The 22,016-nt window shown below is 40.1% G+C and overlaps 1 protein-coding gene across 1 annotated transcript in view; it reads right to left on the bottom strand.

Moving 5' to 3' along the window:
* Positions 1–21,508, bottom strand: part of cbln1 (cerebellin 1 precursor) — a gene marked incomplete at its 3' end in the record, with an annotated part of 28,979 nt that extends 7,471 nt beyond the window's left edge. Inside the window, exons 1-2 of the mRNA XM_083916756.1 lie at positions 20,960–21,508; positions 19,250–19,369 (exon numbers count right to left, since the gene is read on the bottom strand). Coding sequence (XP_083772882.1) covers positions 19,250–19,369; positions 20,960–21,217 — 378 coding nt within the window. The 5' untranslated portion in view covers positions 21,218–21,508. The remainder of the gene's footprint in view (positions 1–19,249; positions 19,370–20,959) is intronic.
* Positions 21,509–22,016: the final 508 nt, after the last annotated feature.

The raw sequence follows: 22,016 nt of genomic DNA on the forward strand, positions 1-22,016 counted from the left end.
ACACCCTCTGTCTTTAAAATGTCCAAGCTTCCTATAGCAGAAGTTTCGAGCAAAGTTTCTCCAGGGTGACTCGAAAGAAAGTACAAAAACAGACCTCTAACAGAAAGAATTGTTTCTGGGAAAACAAAGATACATAGATTGTATTTATATAGTCGTACACCATGCGAGGACACCCATGTCAAAGTGACACGTAAGCCTTGTTTTTCAAAAAAGTACAAACTCACTATGTTTGTACGAATTGTTAAAGGCAACGAACCTGCTGGAGTTATTTTTTGTTGTTGCGACTACGATCTTGAGACACTAGATGGAGGTGTCCTGCTCATTCTCTATATTCAACCTTTAACTCCTAGAAACCAACCTGACTAGTCTCCACTACTGTTTGTTTCACAAAAAAATCTTACCACCCACTTAATCTTAAAACGTTTATTCACTGTGGAAACATGTGCCATGTTTAAGTTAGTATCAACAGGATCTTTACTCATCAGCAGTAGCCTACTGCAGCAAATGAACAGAACTAAAACTATGGTGGTCCTGCTGAAACAATGCTGTTTGAGTTACAGGACTGCTGCCAAATAGTGATCAATAAAGCACTATAATGATTGTAGTGGTGCTAACTAACAGGCTTAGCATTTGTTCAGAAAAGGCTTTTCCTGCTGCACAGGCTCTCTCATAATCAGTCTTTTGCCGGCCAGGAGACTTTAATTAGGTCAATTCTGTGTCTATTCTGTGGTTTCTACAAGCTTTTTGATTTTGGTATTTCTGTCCTTTGTTGACTCCTTTTGAGCAAATATTATGGAAACCCACAGTGCTTTCTAGAAATACAATCCAGAAAAGCAATTACCACCCTATAACTCTCAGTGGTCCATTGCTGTGTTTTGTATCCATTTTAATAAGCAGTTTTTCACTGTTTGGGATGAGTTTAGTTCGTAATTGGAAGATGGAGTGAACATGTTATAATGCCTGAATATTATAAATTGTATTAATAGGATATTTGTGTGCAGTCATCTGTTAAAAGAAAACTCATCGCAGCAGTGTCATGCTCTGTAATGACTCGAATTTTACATCATCACTTCAGTGAAAATAAAGGAAATCCAAGGACACTTTCACATCGAGTAAAAATTATTACATAACAGCATTAGTAAGTACATGTTGTAAGTGATAATAAATTATTGTCAAGGCAGACAGGCGTTCATCTTTGTGTTCACCTCTATATGTATAGGATTGTTTATGAGCAGGACACCTCATGAAATCATGAATGGTTTTCTAGGGTTCATTCGGAAACACTGGACGAAAGACATTAAAGAAATTACTCATTTTTCACTCAGACTGATCAATGATGGCACAGCAGTGAGAATTGCAAGGATGCTTGCACGTGACACCATGGTCGTGGTATTAAAAGCCGTAGAAGTCAATTTCAGTTTGTTACACATTAGAATGGTTATTTTGGTTCTTCCATTGTCAAAAGTTGTAGGGGGGACACAAAAGTGTTTTTTTTTTTGCTCCTATCATACCATGCCACCATAAATCCCAACTTCATAGAGGCTCGCCATATCATTCAAAAAGTACTGAACATGGAATCATTGACTGTTCTTACCTTTCGTGTTCATTTGTCCTAAACAGCCAACAGAGTATCACTGTTTACTAACTGTTATATTAGTAAATCATCATTTTACTGAACTGTTATATTAGTAAATCATCATTTTACTGAACTGTTATATTAGTAAATCATCATTTACTGAACTGTTATTTTAGTAAATCATCATTTTACTTAACTGTTATATTAATAAATCATCATTTTACTGAACTGTTATTTTAGTAAATCCTCATTTTACTGAACTGTTATATTAGTAAATCATCATTTACTGAACTGTTATATTAGTAAATCATAATTTTACTGAACTGTTATATTAATAAATCATCATTTTACTGAACTGTTATATTAGTAAATCATCATTTTAACTGTTACATTAGTAAATCATCATTTACTGAACTGTTCTATTAGTAAATCATCATTTACTTAACTGTTATATTAGTAAATCATCATTTATTAACTGTTATATTAGTGAATCATCATTTTACTGAACTGTTATATTAGTAAATCATCATTTTAAGGGTCTTCATGTAAAGTCTCCTCAGCCCCAGTTCTTCTCTCCATCTTCCTGTTCTCCCAGTGTAGGGGACTACTTTATGCATGATTCACTGATATGGATGAATATGAAAATATGAACCCTTTTTTTAAAGCCTGCTGATCATCAGTGTCTGTGTAAGAAACTCCCTGTTCATTTGTGTTGTAGTGGAGCAGAGCAGAGATAGATGTTGAGACAGAAATATGTTTGTCAAACATTATTTTTTTCACCATTTCAATCATTTCTTTTTAGATGTGAATCTAAAATGTGAAGAATGTGAAGTCTGAAAAGACATTTGTTCAATTTTGGGTTAATTTAGGGTCTTTTTATTGGGGGGGGGGGGCAATTCAAGGTTTTTTCAGAACCCCCAATTGAGGTACCTAGCAAATGGTGTAGACGTTCGGTGTACTCCATCTGAATAAATGAATAAATAAAACATAATAGCACCAAATAAAGTTGTTACTGGTCTACTTCAGTTTCCATTGAGTATCATATAGTGTAGGAGGAGGAGGAGGAGGAGTAGGCATTTATCATGAAAGACATTTTGACATGTCACAGAAGAAAAAGCACAGGTTTAAATAATAAAATGAGCGCTGCTCCAGTTACAGGGTGCTGCTGACTCACTGCCCCACTGCTATGGCTTACTGGGACACTTGAATGGAACAAAGCCATTGTTAATGCAACACCTGTGTGAAAAAGGGCTATTGCGAAAAAAATCCTGTTTTAAAAAGATAGTATTTAAGTCCAAGGAAAACATGTATTACATTGACCTTCTGTCATTTACTCAAAGTGTATCGATATATCGACACTAGGATTATTCATTAGTTGAATCTACTGTGAATTTGCTATTCTTATTGTTGAAGAGATATCACAACCCACCAGTGTGTATAATAAGTGTTCACGTAAATCGGCAGTTGTGGAGCTTTTTCGAAATATAATTTAATGAAAAAGTGCATTTTATCCGACTGAACTGTTGAAAGATCGTATTTGGAGCACAAAGTCAGAGAAAACATTTACTTTTTTCCTGTGTAAACACAGAGATTAGATTTGACTCTGCAGGAATTGTGTTGTTATAAACTGGTGTGATTTTAGAAAGTTTCAAGAGAAGCGATCTGTGTGTAATTAAAAAACAAGCTTCAATGATGCAAAGGGATTGAGGCAACCAGAGCAAATGTCAGAATGTTACTGAACTATTTACATTATGGACCAGGGCATAAAAACAGATCTTACAAATGTCAGCAAATCTTCACCAGTCTTCTTCAATATTGCCTCAGGGAACAACATCATTACCACTGGGCAAAGTCTTCCCCCATCATATCTCTTCTTAAGTGCAAGGCAAAACATGCAACTTTGAATCAGTTGCCAAATGTTAAAACACACCAAAAGAGTAAAATTATTTAAAAATATGTCAATTGAGAACTCAAACGAGAGCAGAGGGCCCTTAATAGCATTTACATATTATATTTTACAAAAATATGACATTAATTACTTCATTAGCTATCAAGAGAATACCACACAGAGACAGAAACTAATATATCCCTCAGGACAGACATTTTGTATGCATTTGATGTAGTCTAAGGTTATGTTAAACAGTAATATTAGCCTATCTTGGCTAGACTGTATTAGGGCCTGACAGATTTTTGGAGCTGGAATGAAAATAAACTTTTTCTATTTAGATGATGCTCCATTATGACGGAGGGAGGCTGCTTTCCTGAACAAATAACTTCATTAAAGAATAAATTATTCCTTGTGAATACAAAATTAACAACCAATTCTAGAAATGAACTAAGAAAAAAGAAAATAAAGATCTAAATAAAGATTATGTTCAGTGTGAACAAACTGAAAATATCTAAAAAATATTTATTATTATGATTATGAATAATAATATGCGCCTGAAATGAGTTTCCACTTAAACATGCAGTCGGCAACATTTGTTTGATCATATTCACTGAAACAGACATGATGCTCCAATAGAACAACATAAATCATCCAGTTTTAGAAAAAAAATGTGCCTCTACATGTAAAAATACACCATGCCCGTATCAAACTGTCCACTCACAGGGCTGTGTAAGATCTGACTGTCAGGCACAGTGCACTCGCCACAGGTCCACCTCCCCCCTCACGCATGTTACAATATCACAGGTACATACCTAGGCATACGCTAAATGACGTTAGCAGTTGCTATCTATGAGTAAGTTAGCCAGCCTACCTCCATGTAGCATGTACTCCATGCTGTTTATTGATGAGAGAAGAGATGGGCGCGTTCACAGGAAGGAGGTGGTAGAGGGGGAGGGGCGTGAGAGTTGTCAACTCGATCTGCCAGATTTGCCGACTGCAGCTTTAAGTAGAAAAGCCTTGCTGATCATTTCTGTGTTGTTCTTTTTTTCAACTTTATATATTCCCATCAAGTCAATTTTCTGTAGATTTCAAGTTTTTGATTGGGTCATTAAGTTGATGTTTTTTTTTTTATCTTTATTGAACATGTTAAAAAATATAATAATAATACAAACTAAATAAAGTGAGTGAGCAGTAAAAAGGAAAGCAGAATTTTTTTTTTTTAAAACAAGCAAATGGGATTCTCAGAATAGATACATAACTCAAATAATATAGTTCATGTTCAAAAGCGATAGCAAGAAGTTAAAACCTTTTCTGGTCCTACCCCCTCTTATTATTATTTTTTTGTTTTAATTATTTATAATTATTAATCATAAACAAAGTAAAAATTATGTTTGAATCAGGCGGTATCTGATATTTGGCTTGTGGGTTAAAACAAATCACAGCAAAACAATGAGAAAGAGAAAAACGCGATAGAGAAGAAAAACATCAATAATAATAATAAGTGTCCTCTATGACAGTTAAGGTTTAGTATATAAGAGGTAAAGATGAAAAGTCAGTGTGGTTCACTACTGGGGATGGAAGAGGATTGCATAGAAGAAGCATTAAGACAAGCCCCTCGTAGTCAAGGTCAAAGGTCAACACCAGTCAATTGTTGACCTATTTTTGAAAAATAAAAAAAGGCATAGCTAGAAAACAATATCTAAATCACCCCAAGCATAATTTTTTATAAATTCTGTAGAAAAAGTTTTCATTACGGCATACATTGGAAACATGAACACCGATAGATCCCATAGGCATCCAGGAATTGAAACTAAGTAAGTAGTTAGTAAACCTGACTGCTCTTTCAAAGCTTAACCCGAGGGCAGGCCCATTGTCTCAGACTTTTAAAACCCCTGTCCTAGAGGAATTAATTATTTGATGCTGAAAGCAGGCCCTTAACTACGAATGACGTGGGCTACACAGCACATAGACACATAAAAAAGAAAGAAACAGTGCTTCATACGAGTCAAATTTTGAAATGGATCATTGTAAAATGTTGAGCATAATAGTCTTTATTTAATCACTTTATAACAATGCTCTGACAAAATTTTTTGATCCTTCACGTTGTGGGGTCTGACTCAAAAGCCGCCCTCTGCAGCCTCTGCCATGCAAGTTTCACTGTGTAAAGAGACTATGGCTTTAAATTGCTTTGGTGGCCTTAGATAACCAGGTAATACTTCTGACACAGGTTCCATACATTAAGCCTTTGTGTAGCTCTTGCTAAATGTTGACTTTGATGCAGGTGTTGCTTTTATTTTGGCAGTTGACTGGACGTGTGTAGCAATGTTTCAAAAGTGAAATGTTTTTGGTCCTGTCATCAATTGTATCGTCTTTGACATTATTGACTTACTATGACACTGGCAGTTGTACTGTCTGCACATAAAACTTGAGTAAAACACAAACACAACGTACAGTATGTCATCTACACTCAACTAAAATATAAACGCAACACTTTTGTTTTTGCTCCCATTTTTCATGAGATGGACTTAAAGATCTAAAATTCATTCCAGATACACAATATTACCATTTCTCTCAAACATTGTTCACAAATCTGTCTAAATGTGTGATAGTGAGCACTTCTGCTTTGCTGAGATAATCCATCCCACCTCACAGGTGTGCCACATCCAGATGCTGATCTGACATCATGATTAGTGCACAGGTGTGCCTTAGACTGTCCACAATAAAAGGCCACCCTGAAATGTACAGTACATTTTTCTGCTTTATTGGGGGTCTGGGGACTCAGAACCAGTCAGTATCTGGTGTGACCACCATTTGCCTCATGCAGTGCAACACATCTCCTTCGCATAGAGTTTATCAGATTGTCAATTGTGGCCTGTGGAATATTAGTCCACTCCTCTTCAATGGCTGTGCGAAGTTGCTTGATATTAGTGGGAACTGGTACGCGCTGTCGAATACGTCGGTCAAGAGCATCCCAAACATGCTCAATGGGTGACATGTCCGGTGAGTATGCTGGCCATGCAAGAACTGGGACATTTTCAGCTTCCAAGAATTGTGTACAGATCCTTGCAACATGGGGCCGTGCATTATCTTGCTGAAACATGAGGTGATGTTCATGGATGTATGGCACAACAATGGGCCTCAGGATCTCATCATGGTATCTCTGTGCATTCAGAATGCCATCAATAAAATGCACCTGTGTTCTTCGTCCATAACAGATGCCTGCCCATACCATAACCCCAACACCACCATGGGCCACTCGATCCACAACATTGACATTAGCAAAGCGCTCACCCACACAAAGCCACACACGCTGTCTGCCATCTGTCCTGAACAATGTAAACCGAGATTTATCCGTGAAGAGAACACCTCTCCAACGTGCCAGACGCCATCGAATGTGAGCATTTGCCCATTCAAGTCTCTTACGACGACGAGCATGCAGTTGAGCTTCCCTCAGACAGTTTCTGACAGTTTGTGCAGAAATTGTTTGGTTATGCAAACCAATTGTTTCAGCAGCTGTCTCAGTGGCTGGTCTCAGACGATCTTGGAGGTGAACCTGCTGTATGTGAAGGTCCTCGGCTGGTGTGGTTACACGTGGTCTGCGTTTGTGAGGCCGGTTGGATGTACTGACATATTCTCTGAAACGCCTTTGGAGACGGGATGGATTATCTCAGCAAAGCAGAAGTGCTCACTATCACACATTTAGACAGATTTGTGAACAATGTTTGAGAGAAATGGTAATATTGTGTATCTGGAATGAATTTTAGATCTTTAAGTCCATCTCATGAAAAATGGGAGCAAAAACAAAAGTGTTAAAAGCGTTTATATTTTTGTTGAGTGTATGACAAGCTCCATCTAACTGCCTCATCACAATCAACCACTGTGACCATAAAGACAAATGATAAATGGACTACAGTTATTGTGTATTGCTACAATTGCATTTGAATTAAATAGGTCTGACAGTGAATGATAAAATATGAACAGGTTTGGCAGTTGTGGGTAAACTGGGTGAAGTCAAACTGTCTTTAAGAACATCTGGCTTTGTAGAAATGCCTGGCACTTTGATAGTCATTACAAAACTTGGACAGGCCTAACAACTAATTCTTTCCCTATTCCCTGAAATCCACACATTTTTTTCTACTTCCAGACAGAATGTGGGAAATCTAATACCCTAGCCTGTCCAACCCTTCTGCTGTAAATATAAATATTTGTACTATCAGCTGTTCACATGGTTTACCAGCTGCCATCACAGAAAATCACAAATGTTTCTTTCAGTGTTTGCACACTTGTCTTACAAATCTGACAGGTACCAGAAGTGTTAGAAGTAAAGTATGTTCTTCTTTCTGGCTATACTTTATTTTGACTTGTGGCCTGTTTTAAAGTTGAGAGATGGATGGAGGTGTGGTTACACAGTGTAAGTGATCAAATGTGTCACCGTCAGAGCAACTGGTGGAAGGAAAGTTAACAAGTCAGACATGAAGGCCGCAGGGAGATGCTCGCTGTTAAAGAGGCTTTTCAGACCACACCTCAGTCACAACGTTCCAGCCCATGGACACTTGGACTATTGTTTTTGAGGATCCATCCAACAACAACCTAAACTGAAATTAGGTAAAACAACAGCTTGGCTGCTTACAAGAGTCAAGACCAGTGCTGGTGGGGCTGCATCAGAGAGACGAGCTAACCACTAATCCAGCAATGGGCCTGCTAATGATAAACAAACCTACCTAAACCTGCTATCTCTGGTATTTGAAAGCAGTCCTTATGTGTGTTTTCCTTATAGAGGTAAGAGTCCATACCTATACAAACCCAGATCAAGCCAACTTGTAACAGAAGCCATCTAAATACCATATTAAAGCAACATAACATGTAGATTTTTGAACAGAGCAAAATAAGCAAGAGGTTCAGGTACCACAAAGACTCAACTGAACCCTGAAACAGCGTACAACTAGGTTGGATCAGAGCTGGACTAAAGCAGGGCCAATCAGAACTGAAAGGACAATCTGATGAAAGACCACTCAAACAGGATTTAATGTTTCTGCAAAACTGCAGATGTCTCACCAGCACAGCTATAGTCTGGAAGTGATACAGCAGCCATGCTCACGCAGTATTTGAAGCTGGTAGCTACACACAGATTTGTGTGGTTAACCAACTGAAAGACTGCTAAAGGCTTTCTACAATAAATACACATCCTTTAAAGCTGAAGTCTGTAACTTTCTGTTTCTCTGTTCTATATGTTGAAACTTTCAGTATATCCTGACAGCACAATAAGACAGACGCTCTTTGAAACAGTAATGTATCTTTATCTCTCTCTCTACTCCTAATATCATCTACTAGACCTACTGCGCCTGACCGACACTCAGAGCGTACTCACACTGTCCTTCCAGACCGCGACCCGGGCTTTAGGGTACTTGTCCCACCTCCCTCTCCCCCCCGCGCCCCAGCCCCGTTTGTACTCACACTGCCAGGGCCGGCCAATGCTTCTTGCTGTTCATATGCCATCACGCCATAACACGTCACACGCATTGATCGCGTGTGTGTGGCTTTGTTTACAAATCTTTCCACAGACCTCAGAGTTTTTGTGCGTCTTGTCGACTGTTTTTGAATATTTTCATCCGACCAAATCTGCAGTAGACACTCCACCTCCGCATCACACCAACATGAACCTTTCACCGCCATTGTTGTTGTTAAATATCCGCGCATGGTCTGTCGTTCTATTTACATGTCCGCACAGGCGGACATAACGCTACTGCCGTAGGGCTCGTGCTCGCACACGTGCGCACGCCCATGCTCGTACATGTGCAAACGGCTCCACTAAAGCCCACCTCTTTCATGGCCGCAGTTGTGCGCGGAGCGGGTGCACTCACACTGCTTAAAGGTACTATGCTTTAGCTGAAAAAACGGTTTTGGCCCCGGCCAGAAGGACAGTGTGAGTAGGCCCTCAGTCAGAGCAGAGGAGTTTCTGATGCCATGTTAATCATTGCTCATGAAATCAAACTGTGAAACTATACAGCGCTGATCAAATATAAATCAATCTTTTACCGTACTGCATATTTCTCATATAAAGTGTTTTCAGAAACATTCATTAGTGTACTGTTTAGCTGTAAAATGCGAAAGTTTGTCCGGCTGGGTGGCTGGTGGGCTGGGCTTGGTTTTGTTTTACTTTGTCATAAACTTTTTAATTTCACAGCAGAAATATGCAATACTGTAACAGAATATTGTGTCATATTTGATCAGTTCGATCAGAGTTCAGAGCAGTCACTGACACTGCGTAAGATATTGCTGCTCTAAGTTTTTGATGTGTGTGACGGTGTGTTTTGCACGTGACAGCAGCCAGATCTAGCAAAAGTTTTGCGTTATCTCGCAAATCTAGACCTTTTTTGAATCCATAATTTAAATAAAAGAATAATCTTGCGAGAACGCATAGGCTTTGCAAGATAATGCAAAAGTAGACTTTTTTTTCATCCATCATTTTTTTTCCATGTCCCCTAGGTGGCTCTGTAGTATAGGATGTAACACTGAAAACATATTTTTGTAATTATTGATGTAATGTTTTGAAAGTTATCAAGTTAAATGTTGCTTTTGGCCAAAGGAGCAGTTAGTAAATGTTCCTTATTTGGACTGTCTACAGTCCTAATGACTCACTTTTGTTCGGTTTTTGTTATAACCTTGTTCAATTTAAAGACAACAAATATTCAAAGAGTACTTTCTCATACCTACTCTTTCATACATGAGCACAAACTATTGAAACTTTCTGTTAAGTTGTAAGTAAGTAGACTATTTTAGGTTGAAATGAAACCCAACATCTGGCCTGTGGCCTGTAGAGTGTCAGTGTGTGTATATGTGCGTGTGCGTGTGTGTGCAACAAAAACAATGTACATACACAGAACTTCTGACAATGGATGATTTTAATGGATTAGTCACCAGTATGTGGTGTCCACACCCAAATAAATCCATTAAAATGTCACAGTAAATATATGAAGTGAAACGTAAGTTTTCACACTTTTCAAAAGGAATCACTCTTCCTTTCTGGTTTCTTGATGATGTTGTTGACCATCGATGAATATCACTTCATTGCAAAATGCACATATGATAAAAAAAAAGCACTTTGCATAGGTTGAACTGGTTATTATAATGTATGATGTCACACTGATGTCAGTCTGGAGCTGCTTTTGAGTATCACTTTCATCAGGTGTCAATGAGGAAATTGGTCTTAATGCTTAAAGTGTCTTCTCACATGCATCCTCATGGCCACCATAACTTCCCTCAGTTATCCTTTGCTAACAAGGCTCAAAAAGGATAATACAGTGCTTATGTGTATCTAAAAATAATTTATTTCATACTATTTTGGTGGAATTTTCCCTTTTCATTGGAGAGTTGATCGTGAACAGGCAGACAGGAAACAAGCAGAGAAGGCTTCCCTAGTCTACCATCACCAGGGTAAATGTAAAGTTAGTTGAGACAAACTGATACCGGTACTGATATTGGGCCCATCGATTCAAGTAAATTCTATGTTTATATTCAATATACATTATCTAATGGGATTTTAATTCCTGTTTGAGTTTTGACCAATTTGTTGCTGCTTTTAAAAGGTTAACACTTTTTTATTCATGTTTAGATGATTTTTTTTATACCAAATTGCTGGGATATGACTTATTTTTATTTTTTTAACATCATTATTTTTATTAACCATCAGTCAATGTATTTCCGATAAAAAGATAAAATAAAATGCAAATCGCAACAATAAATCACCATGATAGATTGTAAACACGAAGAAAGTAAAGGAGAACAAAATACATTTTTTCCCCCAGGGGTTACAACTTATTATTTAAAAAAAAAAAAAAGTGCCTAGGTTGAGACAGGAGGTTAAACCGCCCTAAAGTTCTGCCTGCTTTTTGTCACCCATTTTTACCATAGACTGTGTATACTTATGATGGTTACCAACTGACTATTCAGTTCATAGCTGTTTTTAGCTGTGTGGACAGCTTGCCATCTAGTCTCTGGTCTATTCTTCTGCGAGCCACAAGTGAATCTTAAAACACACTGATAATCTATTCTAAAATAACAATACAATATACATTATAATATTTTTGATCAGACTCTGCACTTTAGCTTTTCGCTTTTACTTTCAATCCTCTGCCATCGTCTCCTCGGTCCTGTTAGGGGTAAGAGAGTTATGGGTAAGAGAGACTTTTATATGGGTTAAAATTAACTAAATGGGTTTTATTTTTATATAAAAGACACAGTGGGGGAGGTGGGCAGGTAATGTAATCAGTATATGCCCAAACACAATGTAACACACAAGCAAGCCTAAAGTAAACAGACTACAGCATGCAGAGATGAGCTGTGATGATGTAACATCAACATGTCTGTGAATTAACCAAAAGGTTGGTTGTTTTCAAAAATGCTAACTACTCTTTACTAAATCTGTCTGATTGGGAGGTTGACCAGACATATTTGCGAAAATAATAAAACACCTTCCTAAAAACAACTTCCTCTGGTTCCCTGTCTACAGGTCCCCAGGCAGATAAGTGAAAGCTTTGACCTGCTGGTGGCACAGGAAAAGTCAGGCAACTACCAAAGTCAGTAGGATAATCCTGTGGGGACCATGGATGTCTGTACAAAATTCAATCCATCCAGTGGTTGCTGAAACATTTCAGTGGTAGACCGAACAACTGGCCCACATGTCATCCCCAGAGCCATGTCGCTACTTTCACATGGCTAAATTTACTCTACCTTACAGCAGTATTGTGTGTACCCGCCCTTGAAACAAGCTCACAAACAAGTAGCTAAAATACAGTGTCGTTGTGAGGCCTGACAGCTCCCAGAATATACTGTCTCTCTGGCCAGCTGCAGACAAACCAAATCCATTATCTTGTCTTTACCTTGCGCTTCCTCCTTCCACACAGGAATAGATAAGGTGTTTATTTATGTGGCTTTGCCTTGCCTCTTATTCCCCAGTCCACTTGCTCCTAGTATTTCTCACTTATGCTGTTTGTGAGGCATTAAGTGTAAAAAATGATTCTCACTTGGTAAAACAAGACTCATTTAAGGCTCGGACATACTGACCCTGTTCGCAGATTGGTTCTCAAGCGGTCACACGTGGTTCGATTCATAACTTACTAAAGACACACTCCACACTATTCCAGTTGGTGGCTGTTGGTAGTCTTTGCATTCCTTTAAGCCCAGTTCAGACAAAAGATTTGCAATGACATAACCATTTTAGAAAGTTGCAGAGATGTGAACTGACCCATCTCATCCGGACTCAAACCAGCTGCTGGTGTCACCGATTCAACTTGTCTAATCGCAGGCAGCTGGTTTTTCAGAACGTATCACACGTCACCTGTTGCAACAGCCGATCAAGTCTTAGCAAAGTCCGGTGGTTAAGTCACTAACAAACTCTCAGTTGGTTGAAAAAGCTGTTATGAACTGAGGCTCAACGAGAGAGAGAGAGAGAGAGAGAGAGAGAGAGAGAGAGAGAGAGAGAGAGAGAGAGAGAGAGAGAAAGGGAGAGAGCAAGAGAGAGAGAGAGAAAGAGAGAGAGAGAGAGAGAAAGAGAGAGAGAGGGAGCAGGCAATACAATGAATAAGGAGAGGGAGCGCAGTAATCCAGAACAAAGCAGTGAATCATGGAAATAAAACCGTATTTTCGCCATTTATATAACAACTAGAAATGCAGCTGTAGCGAGTATCTCAGTCCTCATTTATACTTTATAATGCTACAAATCATATCTAGCTACGCAAAAAATCCTGAAAAGTCGGAGGTTAGCACAAAAGTACAGAGAGGCGTTGCTATGGAGATGATACACCATCTCGCCTCGTCTCACTGGTGTGAACTGATGTTGCAGACCTGCATGTTGCAGTAGTTGCAAGTTTCAACTTGTCTCATTGCGAATCTTTGGTCTGAACTGAACTTTAAAGACGGTGGATTTCCTCCTTCAACACTCTGTGCTCTAACTATCTTTTGAACTTTACAGTATGTTCTACCTTTACTGTCCTCGTCCCACTTTATCTTTATTTTTCTTTTCTTTCATCCTCCAATGCCACCAACTGGACCAGATTGTCGAACAACTGCAGGATGCGCAGTAGGCACGCTTGCTTTGAGTAGAGGCACAGTCACTTTTTGGGCTTTGATGTGGACAAGGACATGAGTGTGTGACAACATTAACTTCAGGCAAACCAAACCGAAGATATTAAATGATGCCGATGGTATAAATTAAGCTTCACAGGAGCTCACAGTCATGCAGTCACAGTCACTTTATTACACTGATCCTAGTTGTCCTATTCTGTAGTTGAAATTGCAACATACTTTGTTTGCAGTTTTTAAAGGAATTATGTATTCTGTGGACCAAAACATTGACAATCATTCCCGGTACACAACATGCCCCTGAACTATAAGGTAGGGGCTTGTAATTTTAATGCGTTTGGCACCTCATACATGTCACTTTTAACGATGTAATAACAATTTAATAAATCATATTGATACGATTTGTCTTAAAGGGTAACTGATGTGTGTTCCCTAGATTTCTTCATAGGCTGGCCATTATTTTTGATTAGCCAGTGTTTAGCAGTGCAGAGGCTGCAGTGGAAAGCTGCACAGGGAATCTGACTGTATTTAATAAACTGTTTGATGATATTTAAGGATGTCAAGAAGGAATGTGGTTTCATCTCATCAGTTTTACACACATATCAATCTTTAAAAAGTGTATGTGTTTTTAAAACAGACTTCGCCGACACTTCAATGAAGTGGTGTTTGTACGGCATAAACACTTTGTGACAGCACTATAAGCATTTTAATCAGAGAGAGCCCTCATATAACAGTCACACAACATATATCATATATCATACGTATATCATTTTTTAGCTTGTAACTGACATTCTTTATAGGTATTTATCTGTGCTCCAATTACTAATAAATTAGGTTGTATAATTCTGCCCTCAGAATGATTACTGTTGACAAGTAAAACTCTTCAGTCATGTTTCCAATTTCCAATTGTAAACTACTAAATAAAACTTGTGAAAGGGACTGCATAATAATGAGTCAAACCAGTGGGTAATGACATAGTCAACACTGAAGAACACTGATGCATGGCATAACTGTAGCATAACTAACAATCTTTCCTTAGTATACAGTACAATTAACAGGAGCAGCATTAATTGTTCTGAAAGAACTGCACAGCATTCGAAAACTGCAGTGAAATATCTCATTTCAACATGGGACAACCCCAGTGACCCAAGTGAGAGAATAGAAATATGTGTATCGGAAACCAGAGCACAAACGTGGGTTTGTAATGAAAGAGTTTAAAGGATTTTGCAGCTGCTGTTCTTTTAACCCAACGAGCAGTATGTAAAAGGTAAAATCTCTTATTTATCAGAGCAGTGTGTTGTCAACAGCTTGAAGCAGTGCCTCCAGGTTTTCTTCCCTCAAAGGTAAAATGATAGTAACAGAAAGTCTTAATACAGTGACAGCATGAGGCATTTTAGATACGCTTCTTGTGAAGCTTTCACCTCTACAAAGCTGCTGTGACCCCAGGCTTTATGAATGCCGTCTCTGAATGCCAAGGTGTTCAAGCTACTGTTGTAAAATACGGCTTATACACACTACAAAACCACAATAAATAGTCATAAACATTTTTTCACTTTATATCTCCTTTTTTCACTTTATATTTTCGGTAATATAAGAAATGAGACATTTTCTGTGGGAGGCCATTTTTAAAACAACAAGAAGATCAACTTAAAGCTGCAGTCGGCAAGTCCGGCAGATTTTCAATGTTTACAACTCTCACGCCCCTCCTCCTCTACCAGCGAACTCCTCCGCTCCCTCCCATCGAGTGCTCGTCAGTGCGTGTGCACCAGATTCCTGTTAACAGGACTACATGGAGTTAGGCTGGCTAACTTACTCATAGATTGATACTGCTAACGTCATTTAGCGTATGACTAGCTTGAGGCCTGTGCCTCCTGTATTGTAACATGCGCGAGCGTGGACGATGGATCTGTGGTGTGTGCACTGTGACTGAGAGTCAGCTCTGTGCTGAGTGGACAGGATGATACAAGTGCTGTGGATTTTTGTGAAACAAACAACAAGCTCTACCTGCACGTAGAGGTGCATTTTTTTTTCTAAAACTGCTTGATTTATGTTGTTCTATCGGAGCGTAGTGCCAGTTCCAGTTAATATTATCAAACAAATGTTGCCAACTGGGACTTTAACAGTGACAAGTAATAAAAAAGACTGCTGGCTACACAGTACTTTAACAGACACCAAACCCTGTCTAATCCCCCAATTTATTTCCACTAGACACTATCATGGTCTTCAAGAAATTGTGAAAATAAACACCTCACAATGGTGAGTATTGATACCCTACCAGTGGCTCATCTGTTCGTCTCTCTGATCTGGAGCTCTCTGTTAAAAAGATGCAGGTACAGGATGTTCACGTTGGACTATAGAATGCATTTGTTTCAATTCTATTTCAAATAGTGAGCAGTGGCACATGTAAGACATGTAAATCACTGCACCTGAAATGAAAGCCTATAAAAAAAAAGTGTTAGATATGTATATCGTAGGTGATTTTCAAAAATAATTTAGGAGAGCTATCCATTAGTGGAAGTAAAGGCATAGCTGATGGGTGGTAGTATGGGTAGTGCGATGGAGATCCCTTTAGATCAGAGAATATACTGTATTTCGATTGCGATATTTGTATTTAATTGCTAGGCAAAGAGAAATAGATTTGTAGCTGCTTTTTGACACCCACATCACTCCTCTCACCCCTCATAGATAGATAGACAGATCTATGCACAGGAAAGGAATGATGAGAGATGGAACAAACTGTTTCTCCTTCTCTTTGTTCATCTCCCAGCATCCACTGATCAATGGTTACTCATGATGTCTGGCTTTCTTGCTATCTTTCTTTGTCCTGCCTGAACCTTTCTCAACCTCTCTTTCCTTCCTGTCCATCCTTTGTTCTTGTCAGACATGTCCCTCTTTTCTCTGTTTTTCTTATTTATCCTGTCCCTTCAATCCTCCCACCTTTTCAGTTCTCAGTTTCTATCCTTTCTTTTTGTTACACCTCCCTTGTCCCTATTTTATATTTACTTTCATCCTCTCCTCTCCATCCCATCCTCTTTGTCCGTACCGCTCTCCTTTTCCTGCTGTCTCTCATCACTTGCATGCACCACAGTAGCTGCCTCTAAGGCAATCAAACAGTGGGAGTTTTCAACACAGCAGATGCGCTGGATGGATGGATGGGTGAGTGGAAGAGGTTGATGGTGAGCAGCATACAGGCTTGAGGCTTAGGGGAGAGAACCTACACCTGTTTCATGTCAGAAACGTGACACGATATAGCTTTTACCAACTGCAAATCTAAAGTTGTTAAATCAGTTGTGAATAATTTTATTTAAAATTGTTTAGGGTTTTAGAGGATTTAAACTACAGATGCACCGATCCGATACTTGTATCCGGATATCGGCTCCCATATCGACTTATTAGCTGGTTTCAGTTTTTTTGTTTTAATATCATACACAGCAATACAGTTACAGTGATCTACTCACTTCAATTCTATGTTTGCGACAGCGGTTAGGGTTTAATGTTACATTTGAAAATATCTGTTTGCAGTGCACTTTACATGGAAGTGTTATTTGTTTATTTTTGCGGCTAATGAACACTTTGTTATTTGTTAATAAATAATAAGAAGTACATTTATATCTGTGTTCATTTGTTACCTTTTTTTAACAAGGCAAAATGGTTATGTCAAGCCTGATGTCTTCATATGGACAGGTACACGCCTCATTCATTCAACAGCAGGATCGGTATCTGATATCGGCCGATATGCTCAGCCCAGGTATCGGATTGGATTAAAAAAACTGGATCGGTTCTCTAATTTAAACTAAAATGCTGTGCTGGCCTAAATATTCTGGTTGTAAAAGTCAGTTGGTCAGGAGATTATTAAAATGACAACTTCTCTTGTTTTTCCTTTTTAGTTGTATTGCTAATTTAAAAAAAGGCACAAATAACAGCTCTAATGGTCATGTGAATCCCATATCAGCATTGTGTTCTGCGTGGTATGACAGACCTAACTGCTTCAGTGCCATGAGTCAAGTGTTAGCCATCCACACTCCATTTGCGTCCAGTCACACAAATATGACTGGGAATATGCGCCAAGCTTGCCCCCCCCCCCCCCCCCCCCCCCCCACACACACACACACACACAGACAGACAGACAGACAGACACACACACACACACACACACACACACACACACACACAAACATCACCCGCCCTCCTTGCTGTTGTTATTGTTGTTACTGCTGCTGCCATGTTAATTAATTCAAGTCTCTAATAATAAAGTATAAGTAGCAAAACATAATGCCAAAGCCCCGGGGAGCCAACTGCATAATTACACAACAGTTTAATTTGTAAGAGATACATTGTAATTAACGCTGTGGCTTGTAAAGCTCATCACTTGCATGTTAAATGCTGGAAATGGGTTTAAGACTACTCAAGTGCTTCATCACTTGACACATGAAAAGAATACGGAGGCTTCATCTAAGGCACAGTGAACGAGTTGTTAGTAGGATGAAAGGAGAGTTGTCACGGGGCATACTGCAGGCAGTGTGTGTCAGAAACAAATAAGTGGAAAACATTATAATTAATTCCACAGAATCTACGGATGAGTGGGTATGACTGTAAGAGAGAGAGAAACGGGGGTAACCGCTGCCTCTGCGTGCTCTATTCAAAATACTTAACCCTTATATTTTGTTAGGCTCAAATCTGACCTGTTTTCAAGTTCAAATGTGTAAAAAGTACCATTTACGTTTTTATATCGGAACAAGGCTTTATAATATCCTCAGAAACCATTTCACACATTTTAGTGAATTGTAAGGCCCCCCCAAGAAATTGACATGTGTAGTGTTTCGGGTCAGATATGACCCTGCAGAGAATACTGGCTGTTGCATAAGTTGCACCACTCCTTGACCCCCGGGACACAGAATTTCTCACAGAACATTTTGACTAAAAATGAACTTGAATGTTGACAAACGCTCACAGACAAACATCTTACGATCTTATGATCACCTACTGATCAAATCTTTGATAAAGAGAGTGATGTTGAGGACACACCCACACTAGCAACCCACACAATGAACCAGCCAGGGGGAACAAGGGAAAGAGGTGCCAGTAAGGCCGCAAGCAAGGACAAAAAAACAGCACCATAGGAGGAGCACGCTAAAACAATCACACACTATGTAAATTAATGCATAAGTTAGCTATGAGGTGAAAAACAATATTGGATGATGGGCTTTGGACTTCCCGGGCCAAATTGGACCCGCTAGCACCCAAATTGTCGGCAGCTTTCTAAGCCGTTACAAAGGTGAATGTTTTCATCTCTGAAATGATTCCAACTCTCACTCAGCCTCTTTCCTAGGAAGAGGAACCGCCGCTGTCCAGGGTGCTGAAGGCGACGCTGCGGGAGCCGCGTGGCCCTCCTCGCTCTCCGCAGCACCCCGTCCTCCTGCCCGGCTACACGCGCTTGACTCGGCTCCGTCCTCTCCGCGTGTATGGCTTCATTAGGATCGGGCCGGCAGGCGGTGGGGGACTAACTTTCATCCGGTAACGCTCGGATCCGTCGTTGTCTCCCGGGAAAGACATGTCGATCATCTGCAAAAAAACCTTCCCGCGCGGCTCATATTCAACTGTTGTGGGGGGTAAAGAGCGTGGGGGACGGGCGCGTGGTGTGGCCCACGCGCACAGAGACACATATACATATACATAAAAGACAAAGACACGGAAAGGCGCTTTACCTGTATAGTTTGGCGGTTGTAGACTTTCACTACGTGGAAGTTAAAACTGTAAATCCCTTTGCGCGGAGCGATGAAATTACTCCTCTCCTCGTCAAAGTTCTTCCCAACATTTACTAGAACCTGAAAGAAAGAAAGAAAGAAAGAAAGAAAGAAAGAAAGAAAGAAAGAAAGAAAGAAAGAAAGAAAAATAATGATAATAATTGCTTGATAAACTTTCGTCTTACATCTTTCACAGTGTTAAAAGTCACGGGCGCATGAATTCCTTATTACAGGGACGTCCTGACAGACAAACATTAACCATCTGAAAAGCAGACAATCCCGCATATTTCAATAAAAAAAGCTCAAAGAAAGACGCACATTAAGCCGTGGCGCCCTTCTGACTCAGTGTATCCTCAGGATTTTATTTTCTACGGAACTGTTTAATTTACTTGGAGAGAATGAAACCTATAGCCCACATGTCATTATTGTGCATTTTCATTTGAGAATAATTTCTAGTAGAGTCTAATGAAATTGATATCTCACTTGTTTTTTTGATAGAGGACTCTAAAGGCCCCCCCTGGCCCCGGACCGCAGTTTCACATTCACTGATGTAGCCTATAGTGGAATAACTCTGCTTTTATCTCCAGCCTTCTCCGTCACAACCCCCAAACTTTATGGGAAATGAAAGAGATCTCAATCAATCTTTTAAATTGAGTTTTCAATTATGCATTTCCACAGCTAAATGTCCGGTTTTATGGATGGAGGCGAACTATGGCGTGTAATTGAAGGGCAGTTTGAGAGAGAATTAACCTTTAACGGGAGGCGGGTAGGACCTCGTCCTCGCGACCTGCCGTTACTAAATTATTTGGCGAGATGTCAGTTCCCATATCCCATATTGTCAGCTCAGAGAAGTTGAAATATTCCAACGGCTTACCTATACTTTCCCAGCCACTTTGGAAATGTAGTACCTCTAAAAAAGAATCGTTACCGAGAGCGATTTAATTCCGCTCCATTTCCATTGCCAGAGGTGCACGAGATGCAGCTGTGCGGAGCCTATACTGCCATATAAAGCTTTAGTGCGGTAACTACGCGAACATTTAAGGTAAAACGTGTCTTTAAAGTTTGTTTATTGTCCCAACAAATGAATATTTGATACACCGATGGTGGATTATGGTTTACTAGTTTGCTATGTATTAATTATTATCCAAAACGATCATAACACACATACTTTCAGAACCAGAATTCTACAGAAATCGTGTTATCAGTGGTTTCATATACTGCACTTGGCTTTATAGGGAAGTATATTCATCCTGGATTCCTGTTTGTATGACCTTTTAAATATTTGAACACAATATGCTCCTGAAATAAGTTAACTTTAAGCCTGTCCCTCTTTGTTGTTGTTTTAAGATGCATAAATAGAGACAAGTAAAACAGTGTCGGGATGTCATTAGTCAGCAATGGCGCAGAAAAAAATGGCCTATATTTGTTTCTGTTAAATGTATGACATTTTCTCTTCCATCCATTGAAAGCGCAAGCTGTTTCTCCTCTTTAGGCTATTTGACAACTGCCACAGCAGGCACACGCCGTCTGAAACTCCTTATGCTGATCATGATCATTTCTTCATCGCTAGTTTTTCTATGAAATAAAAGAGGCAGGGCTGACTAAATACACTTCATTTGCTTCTCTGACTTCTGTTGCTCTAGAATAGAACAGAATATTGCTTTCTCCTACCCGGTCGAAGTAGATGACCATGGTCCGGTTGCTCATCTCGGAGGGTTCGTGGTTGGTGTTCCGGACTGCGGAGAACGCCACCTTGGCGCTGCCGGAGCGCACCGAGATCCCGAGTGCCGTGCCTGTGGGGTCCGCGGTCGGGTTGGAGTCGCACACCACTAGGCACTTCCCCTCCAGGACGATTGGTTCCGTCTCGTTCTGAGCGCGGGCCGGGCTCGCCGCGAGCCACACGGCACTCAGCAGGCAAAGCGCCAACATACCGGGACCAGGACGGTGAACTTCTTCGGTCGTTTTCACACCTTTTACCGCGGCTCTATTCCCCTTTCAAAAAGTACGGCAGGAATAGTTTCCCGGTGTCCCCCAGATGAACCTGAAGGAGGCTTGTTTTTACAACTAGATGCCACTCCGCTGTCTTTGATTTAATGAACCCGCTGCAATAGATTTCTCCCTCGCGGAGTCTCTCGAAGAGGAAAACCACACGGTTTATTTTTGGACGTCTCCTTTATTTTGAAAATCACTTAATGACCCCCGTGTCTCCGCTCGAGCCGCCGGTTCCCACCTGTTCTTTTCCTCTTTTTCTCACTTCTCAGCAGCTTTTCTGTCACTTGGAAACACAATAAGCGGGAGTCGCGCGCGCTGCGGAGGGGCCCTGGACGAGTGAAGAGGCAGCAGAACTCATAGCGCGCGGGGGGAGCTCCGTCTGCTCTCTCTCGCGCGCGCTTGAATTATTGATATGTGAGATATGAGAGTTTAAAACACAAAAGCCTCGGAAGGAAGGGACGCGGCGCGCCAGTGCGAGCTCCTCCCGCCCCGCTCCTACTCCTTTTTTTTAACAGACCACTCCCCCCTGGAACTGAGGCCCATCATCGGATTAGCGCGTGCGCGTCTTCGATATTTTCCAATCACTGCGACCGCCCCCCTCCCCGCCTCACCTCTTTATTACCGTCTCTCTCTCTCTCTCTCTCTCTCTCTTCCCCCTCCCTCTCCCTATCTATCCATCTATCTATCTGTCTTTTTAACCCATTCTCATCCTCAAATACACATGTAGGCTATTCTT

The sequence above is a fragment of the Echiichthys vipera genome (assembly GCF_963691815.1).
Source record: "Echiichthys vipera genome assembly, chromosome: 7".
Taxonomy (NCBI): Eukaryota; Metazoa; Chordata; class Actinopteri; order Perciformes; family Trachinidae; genus Echiichthys; species Echiichthys vipera.